The sequence below is a fragment of the Belonocnema kinseyi genome, chromosome 2 (assembly GCF_010883055.1).
Source record: "Belonocnema kinseyi isolate 2016_QV_RU_SX_M_011 chromosome 2, B_treatae_v1, whole genome shotgun sequence".
Lineage (NCBI taxonomy): Eukaryota > Metazoa > Arthropoda > Insecta > Hymenoptera > Cynipidae > Belonocnema > Belonocnema kinseyi.
The window spans coordinates 11,594,089-11,610,535 of NC_046658.1; the positions used below are offsets into that span (position 1 = coordinate 11,594,089).

General features: G+C 38.4%; 1 protein-coding gene across 3 annotated transcripts in view; it reads left to right on the forward strand.

Moving 5' to 3' along the window:
- Positions 1 to 16,447, forward strand: part of LOC117167033 (zinc finger CCCH domain-containing protein 7) — a 70,911-nt gene that overhangs the window by 21,218 nt on the left and 33,246 nt on the right. For 2 of the 3 annotated variants that reach the window (XM_033351593.1, XM_033351591.1), the window contains exons 2-5: positions 3,334 to 4,268; positions 4,356 to 4,450; positions 4,540 to 4,738; positions 12,013 to 12,171. In XM_033351593.1, coding sequence (XP_033207484.1) covers positions 3,376 to 4,268; positions 4,356 to 4,450; positions 4,540 to 4,738; positions 12,013 to 12,171 — 1,346 coding nt within the window. In that variant the 5' untranslated portion in view covers positions 3,334 to 3,375. The remainder of the gene's footprint in view (positions 1 to 3,333; positions 4,269 to 4,355; positions 4,451 to 4,539; positions 4,739 to 12,012; positions 12,172 to 16,447) is intronic. The other variant, XM_033351592.1, reaches the window with a different exon arrangement.

A 16,447-nucleotide genomic window follows, 5' to 3' on the forward strand; every position in this document is an offset into this window, starting at 1 on the left:
AGCTATCATCGGGAATGTCTTGGCTCAAAACGTGGCGACGGTATGTTAAGGTGGAAATGACACCGTCTTGGCATGCAAAAATGAAACCCTCCGTACCAGACTTAAATCCGGGCGATTTAAGGAAGTACTCGAGATAGATAAGATTTGATGCATTTTGCTCACCCCTAATACTGAAGTTAAGTCCAAGTATTTTAGCAGCCTCCTCCGCTACTGTGTACAGAAACGCTCCTTTGCCCACTTCTTCGTGATTCTTGACCATTTTAAGATGAGGGTCACTTCCATTTGCGTCTCTATGTGCTGTACCCAGAATAATCCTGTTGTGAAGACATTCAAGACTCAGTATTGCGCGAACACCTTGACGGGGTGCCATGTACAGTCGCGGAACGGAAGACTTAAGATGCATGCTTTTGTTCATGTGTATAACCTTTCTTGTCCCGATATCAAGGGATCTGAGCTCTTTCTTCGTCCATGGAACTACTCCAAATGAATAGAGTATTACCTGGACGGCAAGCATGTTCGTTGCAGGTACTTTGTGGCCTTGTACTTTCGATCTGCAGGTTTGCCGCACAAGTACCCGTCGGAATGGCGAAGTGCTAGAGATAGTGGGAATAATGTAAGACAAAAGAGGTGTGGGCTCATGGTGTAGCCCTGAAAGACACCTCTCTGAAATGTGACCTTGTTAGATGTCACACGATTTTTTCCAGATAAGATAGTAAATCTGGTTTTTCAAAGCAGCATCAATCTCTCTATGCACCTAATGATTTGGGGATGAACCTTTAAGCTTTCCAAAAGACAGATGATAAGTGTATGGGAGGTCGAATCGAAAGCTTTTCGATAATCAATCCAGGCCATCGATAGGTCACGCTGGTAGAACGCTGCATCTTTACGACACATCTATTGATGAGCAGGTTTTCCCGACCTCCCGCTACGCCTTTCTTTGAGCCTCGTTGTTCATACATTTCTTGTCACACAGGTTCAATTGCCAGAACAATCCTATATCTTATACAGTGTGTTGAGACAAGTGACTGGCCTCTAATTCTTCGGGTCAGCTAAGTTGCCTATTTTCGGCAGGAGTATTGTGCGCTCTTCCACCAACCACTCCGGAATCGGCTCTTCCGACTTCAAATATGAGGTGAAAATACGGGCCAAATGCTGATGGGTTGAAGGAAACTTCTTCAACCGGAAGGTTTTGATACAATCGGATCCCGGTGCGGTATAGTTCTTCAACCCTCTTAATACTTTTTTCACCTCCTCGGTAGTGGGCATTCTTGATCAGGTGTTATGAAGGCATCACGCAGCTCCTTGAAGCCATTTATATTTTCTGAGTCTTCGTGCAGTCTATGCTGCACTTCGTAGACTTTTCTCCAAAATACTTCGACGTCCTCTGGTTTGGGCGGGTGGTTGACAGTAATTGGAGGGTCTTGGAAGATTCGAGATGGGTCAGAGAGAAACTGTTGATTTTCTCTGACCCACCTCTCCCTCCGCTCTAGACTTCTCTTAGCGTCAGATAGTATCCGTATTCTCGCAACAATATTCTGCCTGATGGTCAGCCACTTAGACTTGTTAAGTGTGTGATAACGGGTCCGGAGTTCGCGCGCGAACTTTCGAACCTTGGCGGTAAAATTCCTGCCAGATTTGATGTAGTCAATCACACGCTGAATGCGGGACGCGTACTGTCTTGTCCAGGCTATCTTTATGGCAAGTTGATGCATTCGTCTTTTGGTCTTATGACCAACCGTTGGTTTTGTTTTACGATTCGCATCGGCCAAAGCTCTCGCTGTATTATACACACAATACTTGATAGCCCAGAGGTCGGATTCTTCGGAAAAATGTCCACGAAGCTCGTCATCCATTTCAGCCAGATCTTTAGGCTTGAGAGAATCCTTGATGTTGATGTTTTACTGGGTCATAAAGCATCGCTCTTCCTCTATTGATGCCTGCCCGTGTTTGGTCTTAGTTTCGCCTCTCTTTCTCTGTTGCCGGCTTGTTCTAGCTGTGGTAGAGTAGGCGTTCCGCTTACATAGCTCCTTTTTCGGAGTAGCTTGGCATGTTTTCGCAGACGTTGCTGCGAAAAGTGCGATAGCTTCGGGTGTTTTTCGCACCACAGAGCATGCAGCCGTGCCATGTAACATTGTTCAGGGGTCACACTCGCATCGTAGCAATCTATCAAGTCGTGATTTATTCGCTCCATCCACCTAAAGGTCCCGAGATTCCGCCGATCCATTGCATTGAATCTATTTTCATTGAGTCCACTAGCTCTAATTGTTGGCCGACCCATTGTCGGGAGCCCTGCGCGTTCTGTTGGTTTGAACCGCACTTACTATAACTATGTTTGGTGTTGTCATTGTTGTTCCCACGATAAGCTAAGGAAAGGGGTTCGTCCATCCTTGTAGAGCCCCGCATGCAAGGATAAGGCTGCGTACTCTGAGAAGTCGCCCGGTATCCCAGAATCACAGTTTTAGACACCTCACCCAGGTGCTATTCAGCTTTCGGCACGGTTTTTACACCTCCGCTTGGGAATTAATTCCTTCGGGACCACCCCTGGAAAATTGTCTGCGACTGCCTATTTATTTTTGTAACCATATTCAGCAGAAACCCTTGGTGCAGGGACCTTCTATCCGCAACCTGAGGACGCGTTCGGTGGCTTTGTCATATGCCCTTAGGTATATTTAGTGTAGATAATTTGTCTTTTAAATATTATACCGTATAACGTTCAAACATATTTTAAATAAGCTGTATCAATTATCATAGTTTACAGTTCATTTTAACATATATTTTATGGAACGTTGTATTTTAATAAATTCGTCAGTTAAATTCTGTTCGTCTAATTTTTTTTGTCAATGCGATACGTAATCTGGTTTAGAACGGCCTTCCTAACATTTAAAAACTAAAAGAACAGTTTTCCTACCGGTTTGAATTATAATTATACTTTTATAAAAATGTTCGAATATAGAACAATTAAGAAATTGGAAAATACATACGAGAGTTTGATTAGACGAAGTCTAAAAAATCCATAGAAATTGCAGACCACAAAAGTAAAAATAAGTACTACATAATATTAAAGAACTATATATAGATATTGTCCGAGTTAACTTATCTCAGTGCGCCTCGAGGGGCCTACTGAGAGTTGCCTACAGCGCTCCAAGTGGCTCTTGGCAAACTATATCGATGGGTGCTATCCACGGGCGGCTGTGGATAGAGGGAAACTGCCGATTTGTGCCGGACGCGTTGTCTCCTGTAGAATAATATATTGAACAACATAGATTAGAAATTTTTTACTCATAAAGTTATTTTTATTTTCATTTTTGGACGTTATTCTTATTTTCTTTGCAGTGCCTAAAATTTATAATTATATGCTCAAATAAGCTATACAAGATGGCAGGTGAAAATTTTTTACGAACGCAGCAGTATTTAAAGACACTTGATAATGATAAATGTTCAAATACCATAGCAGCAGAAAATTCTAGCAGTGTGTTTGAGAAAATGCAGTTGACTCTAACAACTAATTGTACAAACTCCGAGTTTGCAGAGTCACCGAAAGTTATATATGTCAATCCTAATTATGGACGTATAAAACACGTAATACATATTAATCCAAACATACATGCCAATGTATCCATGCATGTGAATGCCAAATTAAACTCAAAGACATCAACCCACCTGAATTCAAACGTTAGCACTAAAAAATCGATTTACCTGAATCCAAAGATTGTGAAAAATATGGATGTTATACATCATCTACAAAAAGAAGAAAACAAGAGTATTTCTAGTACTGGAAGTTCTCAAACAAATACTTTGAAAGGAAAAATACAGAATTCAGTATACGTTAATCCGAAGTTACTAGAAAAATTTTCTTTTGCAGAAATTGAGAAAAATACTCCATCAGAGAAGAAAATAGTTGCCGAACATATCAGTTATACCGTTTGTTCAGAATTGAATGTAAAAAGTGTAATCCAAAAAAAAAGTCAACCTTCGAATGTCATACCATTGCCATGTACGAACGTTATACGGTTAAAGCGATATTCGAAAGGTGCGTCTAGTACGTCGATTGCTACTTCAAATAAAGTCAAAAGAATTTCTGGCACAGGATTAAAAATCGCTAACGTCAAAGACAGTGCCTTTTTATCTACTAAAAGTGGTTCTTGTCAGTTAGATAATCTGTTGCAATTCGTGAAATGTAAAAATAAAGTAAGTCAATACAAGTTCGATAAAATGGTAGTTCAAAAAAGAAAAACGAAAAGCTCTGGGTTTACTAGAACAGAAAAACTGTGAGTATGTTACCAGCGCGATACTGTTTAATTTTAACTCATAGCCTTGAAAAATCCGTTCTGTTTAATGTTTTCAAATTTTTCCAGGAGAAATTCAATGAAATTAGTGTCGATTGGTGGCATTTCATATAAATCTTCAAAGAATCAATTAGTTCGTAGAACCAGCACCAATCTTACAAAAAGTGTTTATCCTATTCTTATATAATCGTATGATTTTATTATACTTATTAAATCTTGACTTTTTCAGTTCAATTAAACTTAATTATTTTAGGGAAACGAATTATTTCACGTGAAGGTCATGAACAATTTTCCATAACTTCTGATGGAAAAGTACTTCTTAGATTAAATGGCACAAGAAAATGCCAAACTCACATGAATCACTCGGGCATTACAGTGAATAGAAGTAAAACAACATTAATTAGAAGAAAGTCTATCCCTCTAGTAAAACAAAATCTGAAAGGAAATATCAGGTGAGTAAAGTAATATTCAAAGACTGTTCTCCTAAGATATACATTAGGGTGGCCCAAAAAATCACATTTGAGAAATTTTAACGGGCTTGTTTACTCAAATCGTTTCCGTAGGCAAATAAATTTATGCCTATTTTTTTATAAAAATAAAATTCTTTTTAGAACTCGCTTTGAGGCTTCAAAGTTTCCTGATTTAAAGTAGAGAAGTACTAACAGCAGCGGTAGCAGTAAAAGCGACATGGATAGCTGAAACGTTACCACGTCACTTTTACTGTTACTGCCATTTTGAATTACAAAACTACGACAGCTGATTCATATCCAGCGACACTTAAACCTTCGGCGTAGCAAGTTTCATTATTTTTAGATTTAATTTGAGATGGTTACCGATTTTTGACGCTGTTCTTGCCAAATTGCCCCACTGTGAGTTGTAGACAATTTTTCAGGTATGCTTCCGAAGTAATAACTCCTGATTGGAGGCGTAACCACTGTTCCTTGTATGTGATGCTCTATAGGGATAGACAAACCCTTTCCTTAGCTGCTTTTTGGAAAAACGAGACCACCAAACCACCAAAAAGTTTTAGATGTGGTTTAAAACGATCGAACGGCCAGAGCATCCGACAATGTATTGGCAATATATATGGATGTACAATGACAAAGCGGAAAAAGAGTCACATTAAGTGGACGAATCGACTCAAGCATGAGTTATCCAGAGCTTCAGCACTTTTCGCATCAGTCTTTGCGAAATCAAGCTGCCAACCTCTCAAAAACTAGAAATGCACGCAGTGCGCTTCCCCAAACACTATATGAATAAGCCATAGACGAGGAGGAGGAAGTGACATTGAGACCAACCGCGCTAAGCAGGTACCTCCTCAAAGATGATCGCGATTTCAGGTCAAGAAGGAACATTAACATCTAGGTTTCTTATAAACCCAAGAAGTGGCTGAAATGGATGCCTCCCTTGGTGAGAATATTTTATAAGAGTTCAACCTCTGGACCATCAATTGCTCAGTTTATGGTGCGGCGAGAGCTTTGAAGAAGAAAATCGGATGGAAAACACAGACTGATCCCATGTTCAATGTGTGATTGACTACACAACATCTTTCAACCCGTTTATGGAAAGGGTCCAAAATTTCGCCCAAGAACTCTGGATCTACCATCATATATTGCACAAGTAAAAGCTGCTGACAATAAAGCTGCACATTGCGGAAAAATTCGGGTGTTATCTGACCCATGGAGGAGAATATAGAAGGAGGGGGATGGGCCAGGGAGAATGAAAAATCTACCCAAGTGCGACAAGGCAGAGATTTCTGGATAGAGGTATACAAGATCCCGATAACACTGTAATTAAAAGAAAATACTAATATCATCCTCTTCATGGAGTTTTGCGACAACCCCATAACATCTGACCCTGAGATCCCAGAGAATTCTAGGCTTATAACTTGTTTGAACACGCTGTATAAGGCTTTTGCAGCTGTCCTAAATAACAGGATTGCTTCAAGAATTTAACGAGCCTGGAGAAAGATGTACAAACAAAGTGGCTCGAAAAAGGTGAAGCAGGCTGTCAAGAGAATCTCCTAATTGATAGGTACGTCTGCAAAGATGCAGCAGCCCATCAGCACACCCTGTTGATGGCCTGGATTGACTAACGGAAAGAATTCGGTTCAGTTTCTCATAGGCTTATGATCTGTTTGTTGGAAAGCTTGAAGGTTCACCCACAAATAGTGAGGTGCATAGAGATTATTGCTCCTTTGTAGAGCTAGATTTACTATCTCATCTGCAAACAATCGTGTGACGACGAACAGCTCACCTAACAGAGAGGAGTATTTCAGGGCGACACAATAAGTTTTCTGCTCTTTTGCACCGCACTTCTTCCACTATCACTAGCACTACGTAATTCTTTTGGGCACCTCTGCAGCGGACTCTGTGAGGACGGATAATTGATGTTCTTCAGGACCCTTAGCTTGTCGATATAAGTCTTATTAAACATCTTGTTGTGAACATGTTTTCTGTCCCGGTTGTACTAAACGATATTTCTTGAAAAAAAGTCTTCGGAAACTGTTCAGCATAAGTCTAGCGTGGGACACAAGGGTTGGCATGCACTCCAAAAATGGTTGATTTTCATATTGCAAATTACTGGTTTTCAAAATGGCATGAGATTATTCGGACATGTCCTTGAAACATCAATTTGAAGTGAGCAAATTTTTAGGTTATTTTGCAATGAGAGTCTGATGCATGCCATTGATATTTTTGTTCATTTTACATATAATTATGCAGTTTTTCCGACGGGCATGAAAATTCGTTGGGACAAACATTGAATATCAGCTGTGTTCGATTTCGTGAATCAAGCAGCGAATGAACAACAATAATATTATGCATACCATCAGATAAACTGACGCCACTTAACATACGATCAGAAGATGAATCATTATGTAATAAATTATATTTAATAAATTATGCGTATGAGAATGGTTTTGGCTAAAGGCTAATAGCCACTACACACACGAAATATTCAGGCTGACGGCCATATACGTACTCAACTATTTTTGTGAAGATTTATCAGTGGACGAGCTAAGAAATGGTATTAGCATAGTTTGTTTTTTAGATCATGAACCATCTATTGGTATAGTTACTATTGGCGAGAAAATTCGAGTCCTCTGGCTTTGATGTTTAATAAGTATGTGAAGAAAAAATGGTAGGTTAATGAAAGAGGTATCATTTTAAAGTCGCAAATGTTGTACGTTAATGAGCCGAAAAGTAATATTCCAAAAAATTATTTGTAGCTTACAGATTTGAAAATCTGATGAAAAAAAGTAAGGAAATTTGATAGCTTTTAAAAACAGTCAACTTTGAAGCATAGTTTTTTATTAAAAAAATAATTGGAAAAATCTGACAAAATTCATTGTGGTACATTAAACATTTCCGAACAGATTGCCGTCGAAAAATTTGCAAAATGTAAATAATTGTTCGTTTTTTGTGAATAAATATGCGACCGCACTCTTCAGTCCTAATGAAGATAATGAAGTGATTTAAATTGGAGGTAGTTAGTTGAAATAACTGTAGTAATTTACAATTTGAAGGAAGTATGTGCTTCTTGTTGTCTTCGTACAAATTGCGATATTTGAAGTCATTTTTTTATGTAGGAAAGAAAGTGCGAGAGCCCAGCGTGGTGCCGTTTTTCAGGGGATCGTCCTCGGTTTTCCTCAGTCTGACCTACCCAACTTGTGCCTCCGAGCCTCACTCTGGCCTTCAAACCCTTTCCCTGTGGTGAGGAAAACTGAGGACGATCTCTATACAGTTCATAATGAGACAGTATACTGGCGGATTGTGAGAGAATTTGAATGCCAGGGGCTTGACGAGGTTGATAACAAAATGATTTTTTATTTTGAACAAAATAACACCGTGCACTGTAATTTTGCAATGCTCTGGTACCGACATACTGGTTATCGCACTTGAAAATTTGGCTCATTTCGTGTCGGATGTTAAAGTTTATCTACTGTTTGGCAAAGAAAATTAACCTAAGTATGTGAATGTCCGGAAAATTTTTGAAGTCCTTGGAGCTGATCTGCATTCTGCTTTACCTGCTTTTCACGCTCTAACTGGGTGTGATTTCTATCCAGCCTTTTTTAAACTAGGAAAACAGCGCACATGAAAAGTTTTTCAAAAAGATAAACAAGTCATAGATGCTTTGGTAAGCTTGAACTGCTTCGAATCCAGCGAACATAATGCAGCTTTTGTTATATTAAAAAAATGTATTTGTAAGATTTACGCGACACAGAAAAACTGCCTCACGAATCTTATCTAAGTCCTTCTTAAGCTTCATAACAACGAAGTTGGCCGGGTACTTAACAGCAAACTATTTAATATTTTCAGCTATATATAACCATGATAAATGAAAATGGTATGCGTAATAGTTTTGTATCCAAGTGTACCGTTCATTAGACCCGCGATAAACTCATGCCGTTGATTTTTTTGTGCATGTTATGCCAAAAATTGTTAAATTGCAAAATGGCATATATTAGACTATAGTTCAAAAATTAAATATTCCGGAACACATTTAGAGGTGCGTGCCAACCCTTGTGTCCCACACTAGACTCATGCTGATTAGTTTCCGATGACTTTTTTTCATGAAATATCGTTTAGTAGTCTCGGCATTCGTTAGACTATCATTGCAAGACACCATTTTTTATAACAATAAAAAATGAACTTTTACACCGCTAGTACCGCAGGCAAGGTCTTATTTTACGTCTTTGATGACGAGCCCACATTTAATTACCGATACTCAAAAGGGCATGAATTAGAAATCATTGCGATTTTGGCAGCGGGCACACGGGCTAATAAGTATGCAGAAAAGCGGTAGTGAGAACGTGTGCGGTGACAGGTGGTGAGAAGATTTTACGTAGTTTTTGGGCAAGTTATAAGTGGAGTGTGAGGGCGGAAGCCTAGGACGTGAGTAGGATTATGAGGGGTGAATTGGGGAGTTAAAAATTAAATTCCAGAGTAGTTGTGGGCTGTGAGGGGTAGGATAAAGCAAATAAAGGGAAAATTTCTGGCTGTGCGCGGTAGCAGTCTTGAGAAACATCTGTCGGGTGCACAAGGTACTTTTTGCATGGAGAGGGCCTAGTTACCGACAGAAGAGCGGGAGGTGGTCAGCGAGAGTATTGGAGGTGCTGGCAGTAAATTCGACGGAGAGGAAGTTTTTATCACACCACGACGGCCAACTGTGTGTGGCCCGGTGTCGAGTGGCATACCGAGAAGCAGGGAAAAAGCGGAACGAAGTACGTTTAAAAAAACTGCGAGGCCACGCAGGTTAACCCCTCTAAAAATGCATGGGCAGTCGGAGGAGGCTTTTGGGGTGTCGATAAGCTAGATCAGGGAGTTGATGGAAAAAGTAAGGATGGCTATGGAGCAGATATGAAATATAAGGAAGGACCTGAGGGTAAGAGATTAGAAATGGGAAAACGGGGTAAAAGAGCTGAGGGAAAAAGTAAAAGGATTAGACAGGGAGGCAATGTCGCTAAGGAAGGAAAAAGAAGCTAAAATGAAGCAGATGGATGAAGAGATTGAGAGTAGGTCGAAAATTGAAGTAGGTGACAGGGGGGAGGGCGAGAAGAAAGGTATTTGGGAGAGGATAGAGAATATGATGGAAGAGAAAGTGAGAGAGTGTATGAATGAAAAGGAGGAAAGAGCGGATAGGGAGAGAATAAGGTCAATGGAGTTGAGAATGAAGAGAAAAGAGAAGTCAGATAGGAGGAATAATATTTTGACAAGAGGATTCAAGCTAAAGAACGGGGAAGAAAAAAAGGAGTCAAAGCGCTGCTACAGATAGTAGGGTGGCTTAAAGGCAAGGTAGGAAAAGTTAGGCTGGATGGGAGAAAGAAGAAAGAAGCTTTGGCAGAGAATGCCGAACGACTGGGCTAGGGCAGAGAGGAGTGAAGGGAGGGTGGCAAAGGCAGGGTATCGGAAAATAGAAGCGGATGAAAAAATGTGGGTATGGGACGAGGAGAAAGAGGTGTCGAAGAAAGTGCAGGAGAATTTGTTTCATGGGAATTGTGGGGTGGGGGTGAAGCAGGGTGGTGGAAATTTAAAGGTGTTGTACTGGAATTTAGCAGGGTTAAAGCAGAAAGATGAGGTTCTGTCGAGGTATATCCAGGAATTTGATGTTGCAGGACTGGTAGAAACGTGGGTAGAGAGGAAGGAATGGGATAAAGTAGAGCCAAAGTTGCCAAGACAGTATAGAAGGAGGCTTCAGGAGGAGGTCAGAGTAAAGAGCAAAGAAATAGTTAGTGGGAGAATCATAACAGGGTTAGGGATGAATTAGAAGAAAAAGTTCACGGAGAGGGGGAAGACTTGCAAATGAGGGCAGCAAATGTAGGAGAGATAACGTATAAATTTGTGACTGTGTACAATTAGGAAGGGATGGAAAATATTAAAGAAAGGGCGGAAGCCATTAAATTTGTGGATAAAAGGGAAGGGTGACGGAAGGCAGGATGGGGAAGAAGGGTCGTTAGGGGAGAGGGTGATATAAACGAGTGAGGCGATAGAGAAGTATTTGGAGCAGTTGGGAACGGTATTCTTTGAGGGGGAATCGGTGGCAGAGACATGGGAGGATGTGAAAGAGGAAGTTAAAGAGTTTGTTTAAAAGAAGGTATGTAGAAAGAAGAATATAGGAATGGTGAAACCGTGGTGGGATAGAGAATGAAAAAAGATGAAAAGGAAGTACAGAAAGTCGAAAGAATCGAAATCGAAAGAGCGTGGCTGTTTGGCACACAAGAGGCACTAAAGGAGAGGCTGAAGGGGTTAGTGAAAAGAGTATGGAGGGGGTGGATTCCGAAAAGAGGATGGAGAAAGGGGTTGATCGCAACTCTGTATAAAAAAGGGAAAATTATAGTGGCATGACGCTAATAAATACATCGTATAAAGTATACGCGATGGTGTTGGTGGATAGGATGCGGAAGGATGTCGAGGGGCAAGGAATATTGCCGGAGACTCATGCGGGCATTAGGGAGGAACGAAGCACTATCGATAATATTTACAACTTGCAGCACTTACGCGTTTTTTGTAGATATAAAAGGAGCATTCCCTTCGATAGATAGGGGGAGGTTGTGGAAGGCGGTGTTTTTGCTATTTTAATCGCGGATATGGAAAGTAAGCTAACGGCCTAAATCTTAGAAGGAGTTATGGTAGGAGAAGTCAGAACATGATTGTCTTATTTTATGGAGTGGAGGTGTGGGGGTGAAAGGTAAGCGAGGACGTAATTAGGATACAGGAGAGTTATGTAAAGTGGACACTGGGATTGGCAAAGAATAAGCCTAACTATATTTTCAAGGGGGAGACCGGAAAAACACCATGTCACCAGTTGTTCTTGTTTTTTAACCCTCATATATTCCAAAACGCTGCTTTCACATCTCTGTTTTTGCATTTCTTTCCTTCAGCCTTGCCATTTTCCTTTCCATTCACTTCCCTTTGTCTATCCTTCAACTTTCCTACTTCATAGGCCCAAATCCTGACCACTATATTATTTTATTTTTTATTTTATTTTTTTATAATCTTTTATTTTCTCTGCACTGAATAATTTTTTTGAATAACATGTTTTCTATCATTCAATGGCAAATCTAATTGCTTCATAATATCTACTTGTTGAAAACACATGCGTCATCAACATACTGGTCTGCCATTTCGAAGATTAGTTTTAAATAATAAGGTTTCATTGTTTAGAAGTAATTGCATGAAAAACTGTTAGAATATAGTTAATAATACTTTTATATTATTTTAAACAGCAATAAGGTCAAGCAGAGAAGTATACAGATCTTAAGGAACAAAATGCGCAAGAACAACCAGCCGTGTCTTTTCTTCCAAAAGTTCGGCTATTGTGCTAATCAAGATATTGGAAAGTGCCACAAAGTGCATGATAAGAAGCAAGTTGCTCTTTGTAAGAAGTAAGTGCTTACTCTAGGTTTATTTTTTATTATACATAAGACTGCATGAGAGCTAATATTTATATAACGTTCAATTTTTTTTTATTTTAGCCCGTCTGTCCCTGACTTGTAAGGTACTTTTGATAGTAAGCACTAGCTAATATAGCTCTTTTATCCGGTGTCGCTTGGATGCTCGGACTAAATAGTTTGTATCATAATAAAGCACGTCATTTGTCCATTCTAAAAAAAAGCTAATCTCCGATCCCCCTTAAGTCTTCCCTCGGGACTTTGTTAATACACTGCCCTGCAAAAGTTTGGACTCACATAGAAAAATCTTTTTTTTTTTTTGATTTATCGCTTTAATTATCGTCACCAGACACTTTCATACAACGTATTTCTTTAGAATAACATTTTATTAATAAGTACTAAACTTTCACTTATGATATTCTTGAGTTTTTTTCTGGAAAAAAATTGAGAAAATCAATCCAGCCGTTTTTCATCAATATGTTGGCCTTTCGATTTGATGATTGCCTTACAAATTCTGGGCATTCTTTCCAACAGTTTCTGAAGTCTTTCTGATCGCAATCGTTGCCAAGCCTGCTGAAGACATTGCCACAAGTGAGATTCGCTGGTTGGATGCAGTTTCCGTACTTCTCTGTCCAGCTCATCCCACAACAGTTCGATGGGATTTGCATCCGGCGATTGTGGTGGCCATTCCATGAATTTAAGAGTGCGTGCAGCTTCTTTCGATCTTAAATAGTTCGTACAACATTTGGTTGTATGTTTAGGGTCGTTATCTTGCTGAAATAAAAACCCCTCTCCTATCAAATTGATGCCAGATGGAATAGCGCTTCGCTGAAGTATCCAGTGATAGTCTTTCCGCATATTTCCGTCGATTTTTACCAAGGTGCCGACACCAGCGTAGCAAAAACAATCCCATACCATCACACTACCAACGCCAAACTTAACTTTTGGCTTTACACATTGAGGTGGGTGCCGTTCATTAGATTTTCTGTGGCAGTACATTCTCCGTTTGCTACCGAAAAATTCAAATTTGGACTCATCGGTCCATAACACCTGTATTACGCTGAGATTCAGCGCCCTGCGTTGTTGCCTGTTTGGCACTCCTTACGGCTGTCCACCGCTTCATCATGAATTTTTCTTGGGTAGTAATTTAGGATTGCATGTATCATTTTTACATTCTTATCCTAATGAGAAGATATTAGTTTTATATAAAATGATTTTTTTTTTTAATTTAAACTTCAGTTTTTCAGCCAAAATATGCGAGATGCGAACAAAATATCAGGAAGAAAAAATTTTCATCCGAAAAAGATTGAAAATTTTTTTAGGCCATTTTTTGATAAAATGCATAAATGTTATTTAATCGTGAGGAATGTTATTCAAAATAAAAAATTCAGTTTTCCTGCCAAACTATGCAAAATACACAGAAGTCCAAATACCAATCTGTTTCTTTTAAGAAGACCTACAAAATCGTCTTTAACTTTTTTCTGATAGAATTACGGGATTCTTTTTAAACATCGAAAATGCTTCTGAAAAATCAAAAATTCAAATTTACAGACAAACGGCTTAAAATATAAAAAAAGTCTAGCAAAGCAATTAGTGCTTCTACAAAGACCTGTAAGGTCGCCTTACAAATTTTTTAGCACTCACGGCTCTTATCTTAAAGATCCAAAATACTATGCAAAAGTCGGAAATTCAAAACCTGCAACTAAACAAGGCGAGATACAAAAGGAAGTTTATAAAGAAAATAGTTTCTTTTAAGAAGGCCTACAAAATCTCATTCAATCACTTCTTTGATAGAACTCAGTTTTTCTTTTAAACATCTGTGCAGCAGCCAGATTATTAAATTTTGATTATCTTTTTACTGTATTAGTTTAGGGTGGTCCAGGACCAACACTCTTTATAAAACTTTAATGGAAATATATTCGATTTTGCCAGAGAGAAACTGAAAGTAAACACTTCCATAGAAAATACAATTATTAGTATAGTGGCGCCTTTGCGGCCCATTTCAGGTATCTATGTTCGTACTCACACCGCCCCATGTGTATCCATCCTCACGCATACATGACGCACACATGCGCAACTGGTTGAGCGAAATGTCGATTGTCGAAAGGGAACCGTCCGAACTCGGTTCGTGAATTTCATAAACACGAAGAATCTAATTTTCACGAGACGTGAAAAAATTTTTTGAATAAAATTTCCGGCGTGTGTGGCCTCTAAAGAGAATATCAGTTTTTGGTTGCTTTATTTTTCTTTTTATAATTTACAGGTTTTCAGTGTTTACGGACACTATATGAATAATTTTGCTTTATATTTAAGGCTTTGTCGCTGTCTTTAGATTTTGTATTTTTGAACCAGCCAATGCCAAACTAGAAGTAAAACTTTTATTTCCGAACATATCGTTTTTTCTCAAATACATATCAAACTTTTATACTTTTCTTTGCTAAGATGTTAGAAACGAAACGGGGCGGGGGAACAAAATCAATGAGAAAACAAATGACTTGCGTTTCTCAAATCTAAACAAGGAAAAACAAGAGAAGATTTGAAGAAGATCTTTAAATGATAAAACTAATGACTGAAGCTTCTCTAATCTCAACTACAATTCCTGTACCGAAATCTTACCCTGCATGATGAGGAGTTTCTTTCTTAGCTGCGAGAACGCGAGACATTTGACGAAACAAGCGAAGGTGAGAATTGTCCACAGCATGCCAAGATCAGAAAGACAATGCTCAAAATATGTAACCAAAGGAGCGAGCAGAGAGAACGAAGGTCGACTCCGCAACTCCTCACGCCTCTTCATGCTGTAGCAAGCGCTCGTTGGCAGGCAAGTTGAGGCTCAAGGACTACCTGGCTATTTCGGGACTGGTCAAGGCTATACGTGCTAACAGAAAATCAGAGTATAAAAAGAAAGGTAACGAATCTAATCTGAGTTTCGAGCATTTGCAAATTGTTTCAAGTCTTATACCAGCTAAAGTTGGCAGACTCCTCATTATTCATCCGCGGACGTGCATTTAACGTGGTACGCTGGATATTTTAAATTTTTTAACCATGGGCAGCCTCTCCAATGGATCTCAAACTTTCACATATTTTTCCACATAATTCAAGGTTATTTTAGACAAAAAAACGGTGACTTTGACTTTACAATTATCGATTTAAAAAAAGTTCAACAAAATTTGCAAATATTTTTTGACCTTTTGTTTTTGTCTAAAATGACAGATAATTTTTTCGAAACAATTGTCCATTGAGACACATAACATATTTTTTCTCCATTGAAAGCGGTCCAGCCGTTTTGAGATATAATTTTCCGGGGAATTGAGCCACACGTTAGTACCAACTCAGTGTCAAAATTTCGAACAGATTCGCCCGGGGGTAGCTTATACATGCTTATCCTGATACGCCCTTTCTTACAAAATTCTTAGTATTCTTAAAGTGATTGATAAATGAATTTTAAAATTTTTGTTAAATTGCAATTTAAAAATACCCATTTTGAAAGTTTTAATTAGAGAGGGCACTTTGAAAAAATACCAGATTTAAAAAAAAATAGAAAATGGCTATTGCTGAAAAGTGTGATTGTCATAAATAATAGTCTAAAGTTTTCGAAGTAAAAGTTTGATATCAATCATGAATTAGAGTTTTCTTAATTTTTTAGAATTCAGAATATTCTATAAGTCGGTAAAACAGAAGAAGCATAAACAATTTATTAAAATTTATTAGATTATTTATTCTCGGATGTATTTTAATGATTCTAATCTGCTTCTAATTAAAACTGATAATTTAAAGCAAAAAGTATTGTTTATTTTAAAAATATATAGTAATAGCTAGAATAGACTTTATTAACTATTATTATTTTAAACTAAAATTATAATTAAATTTTCTCTGCGTACACTCCAGCGAAGCGAATGAATAAACATCTTCTCCAAAGATCTCTGAATATTGGTTTCAAAATTGTCTTAAGTATAAATCGGCGTTTTAAAATAAAGTTGGTATTAACTTTGTAATAAGGATATACAGACATTTAACTTTTCAAATATATTTTTCACTAGATATTTAAAAACACTGGTAATTTAGAAGCAAGCAATTTTTAACTGAAAAGCACTTATTCAAAGTGCCTTCTTTCAAATTAATAGTTTCAAAATTGGTGTTTTCAAATTGCAATAAGAATTAAAAAAGATTAAATAATCAAAATTTTTAGGAATACTGATTCGTACCGAGTTTTTATACTTTAAAGTTTTCTCTTCTTCAGGCTCCAATACGCGGAGTATTTCAACTGTGGAAT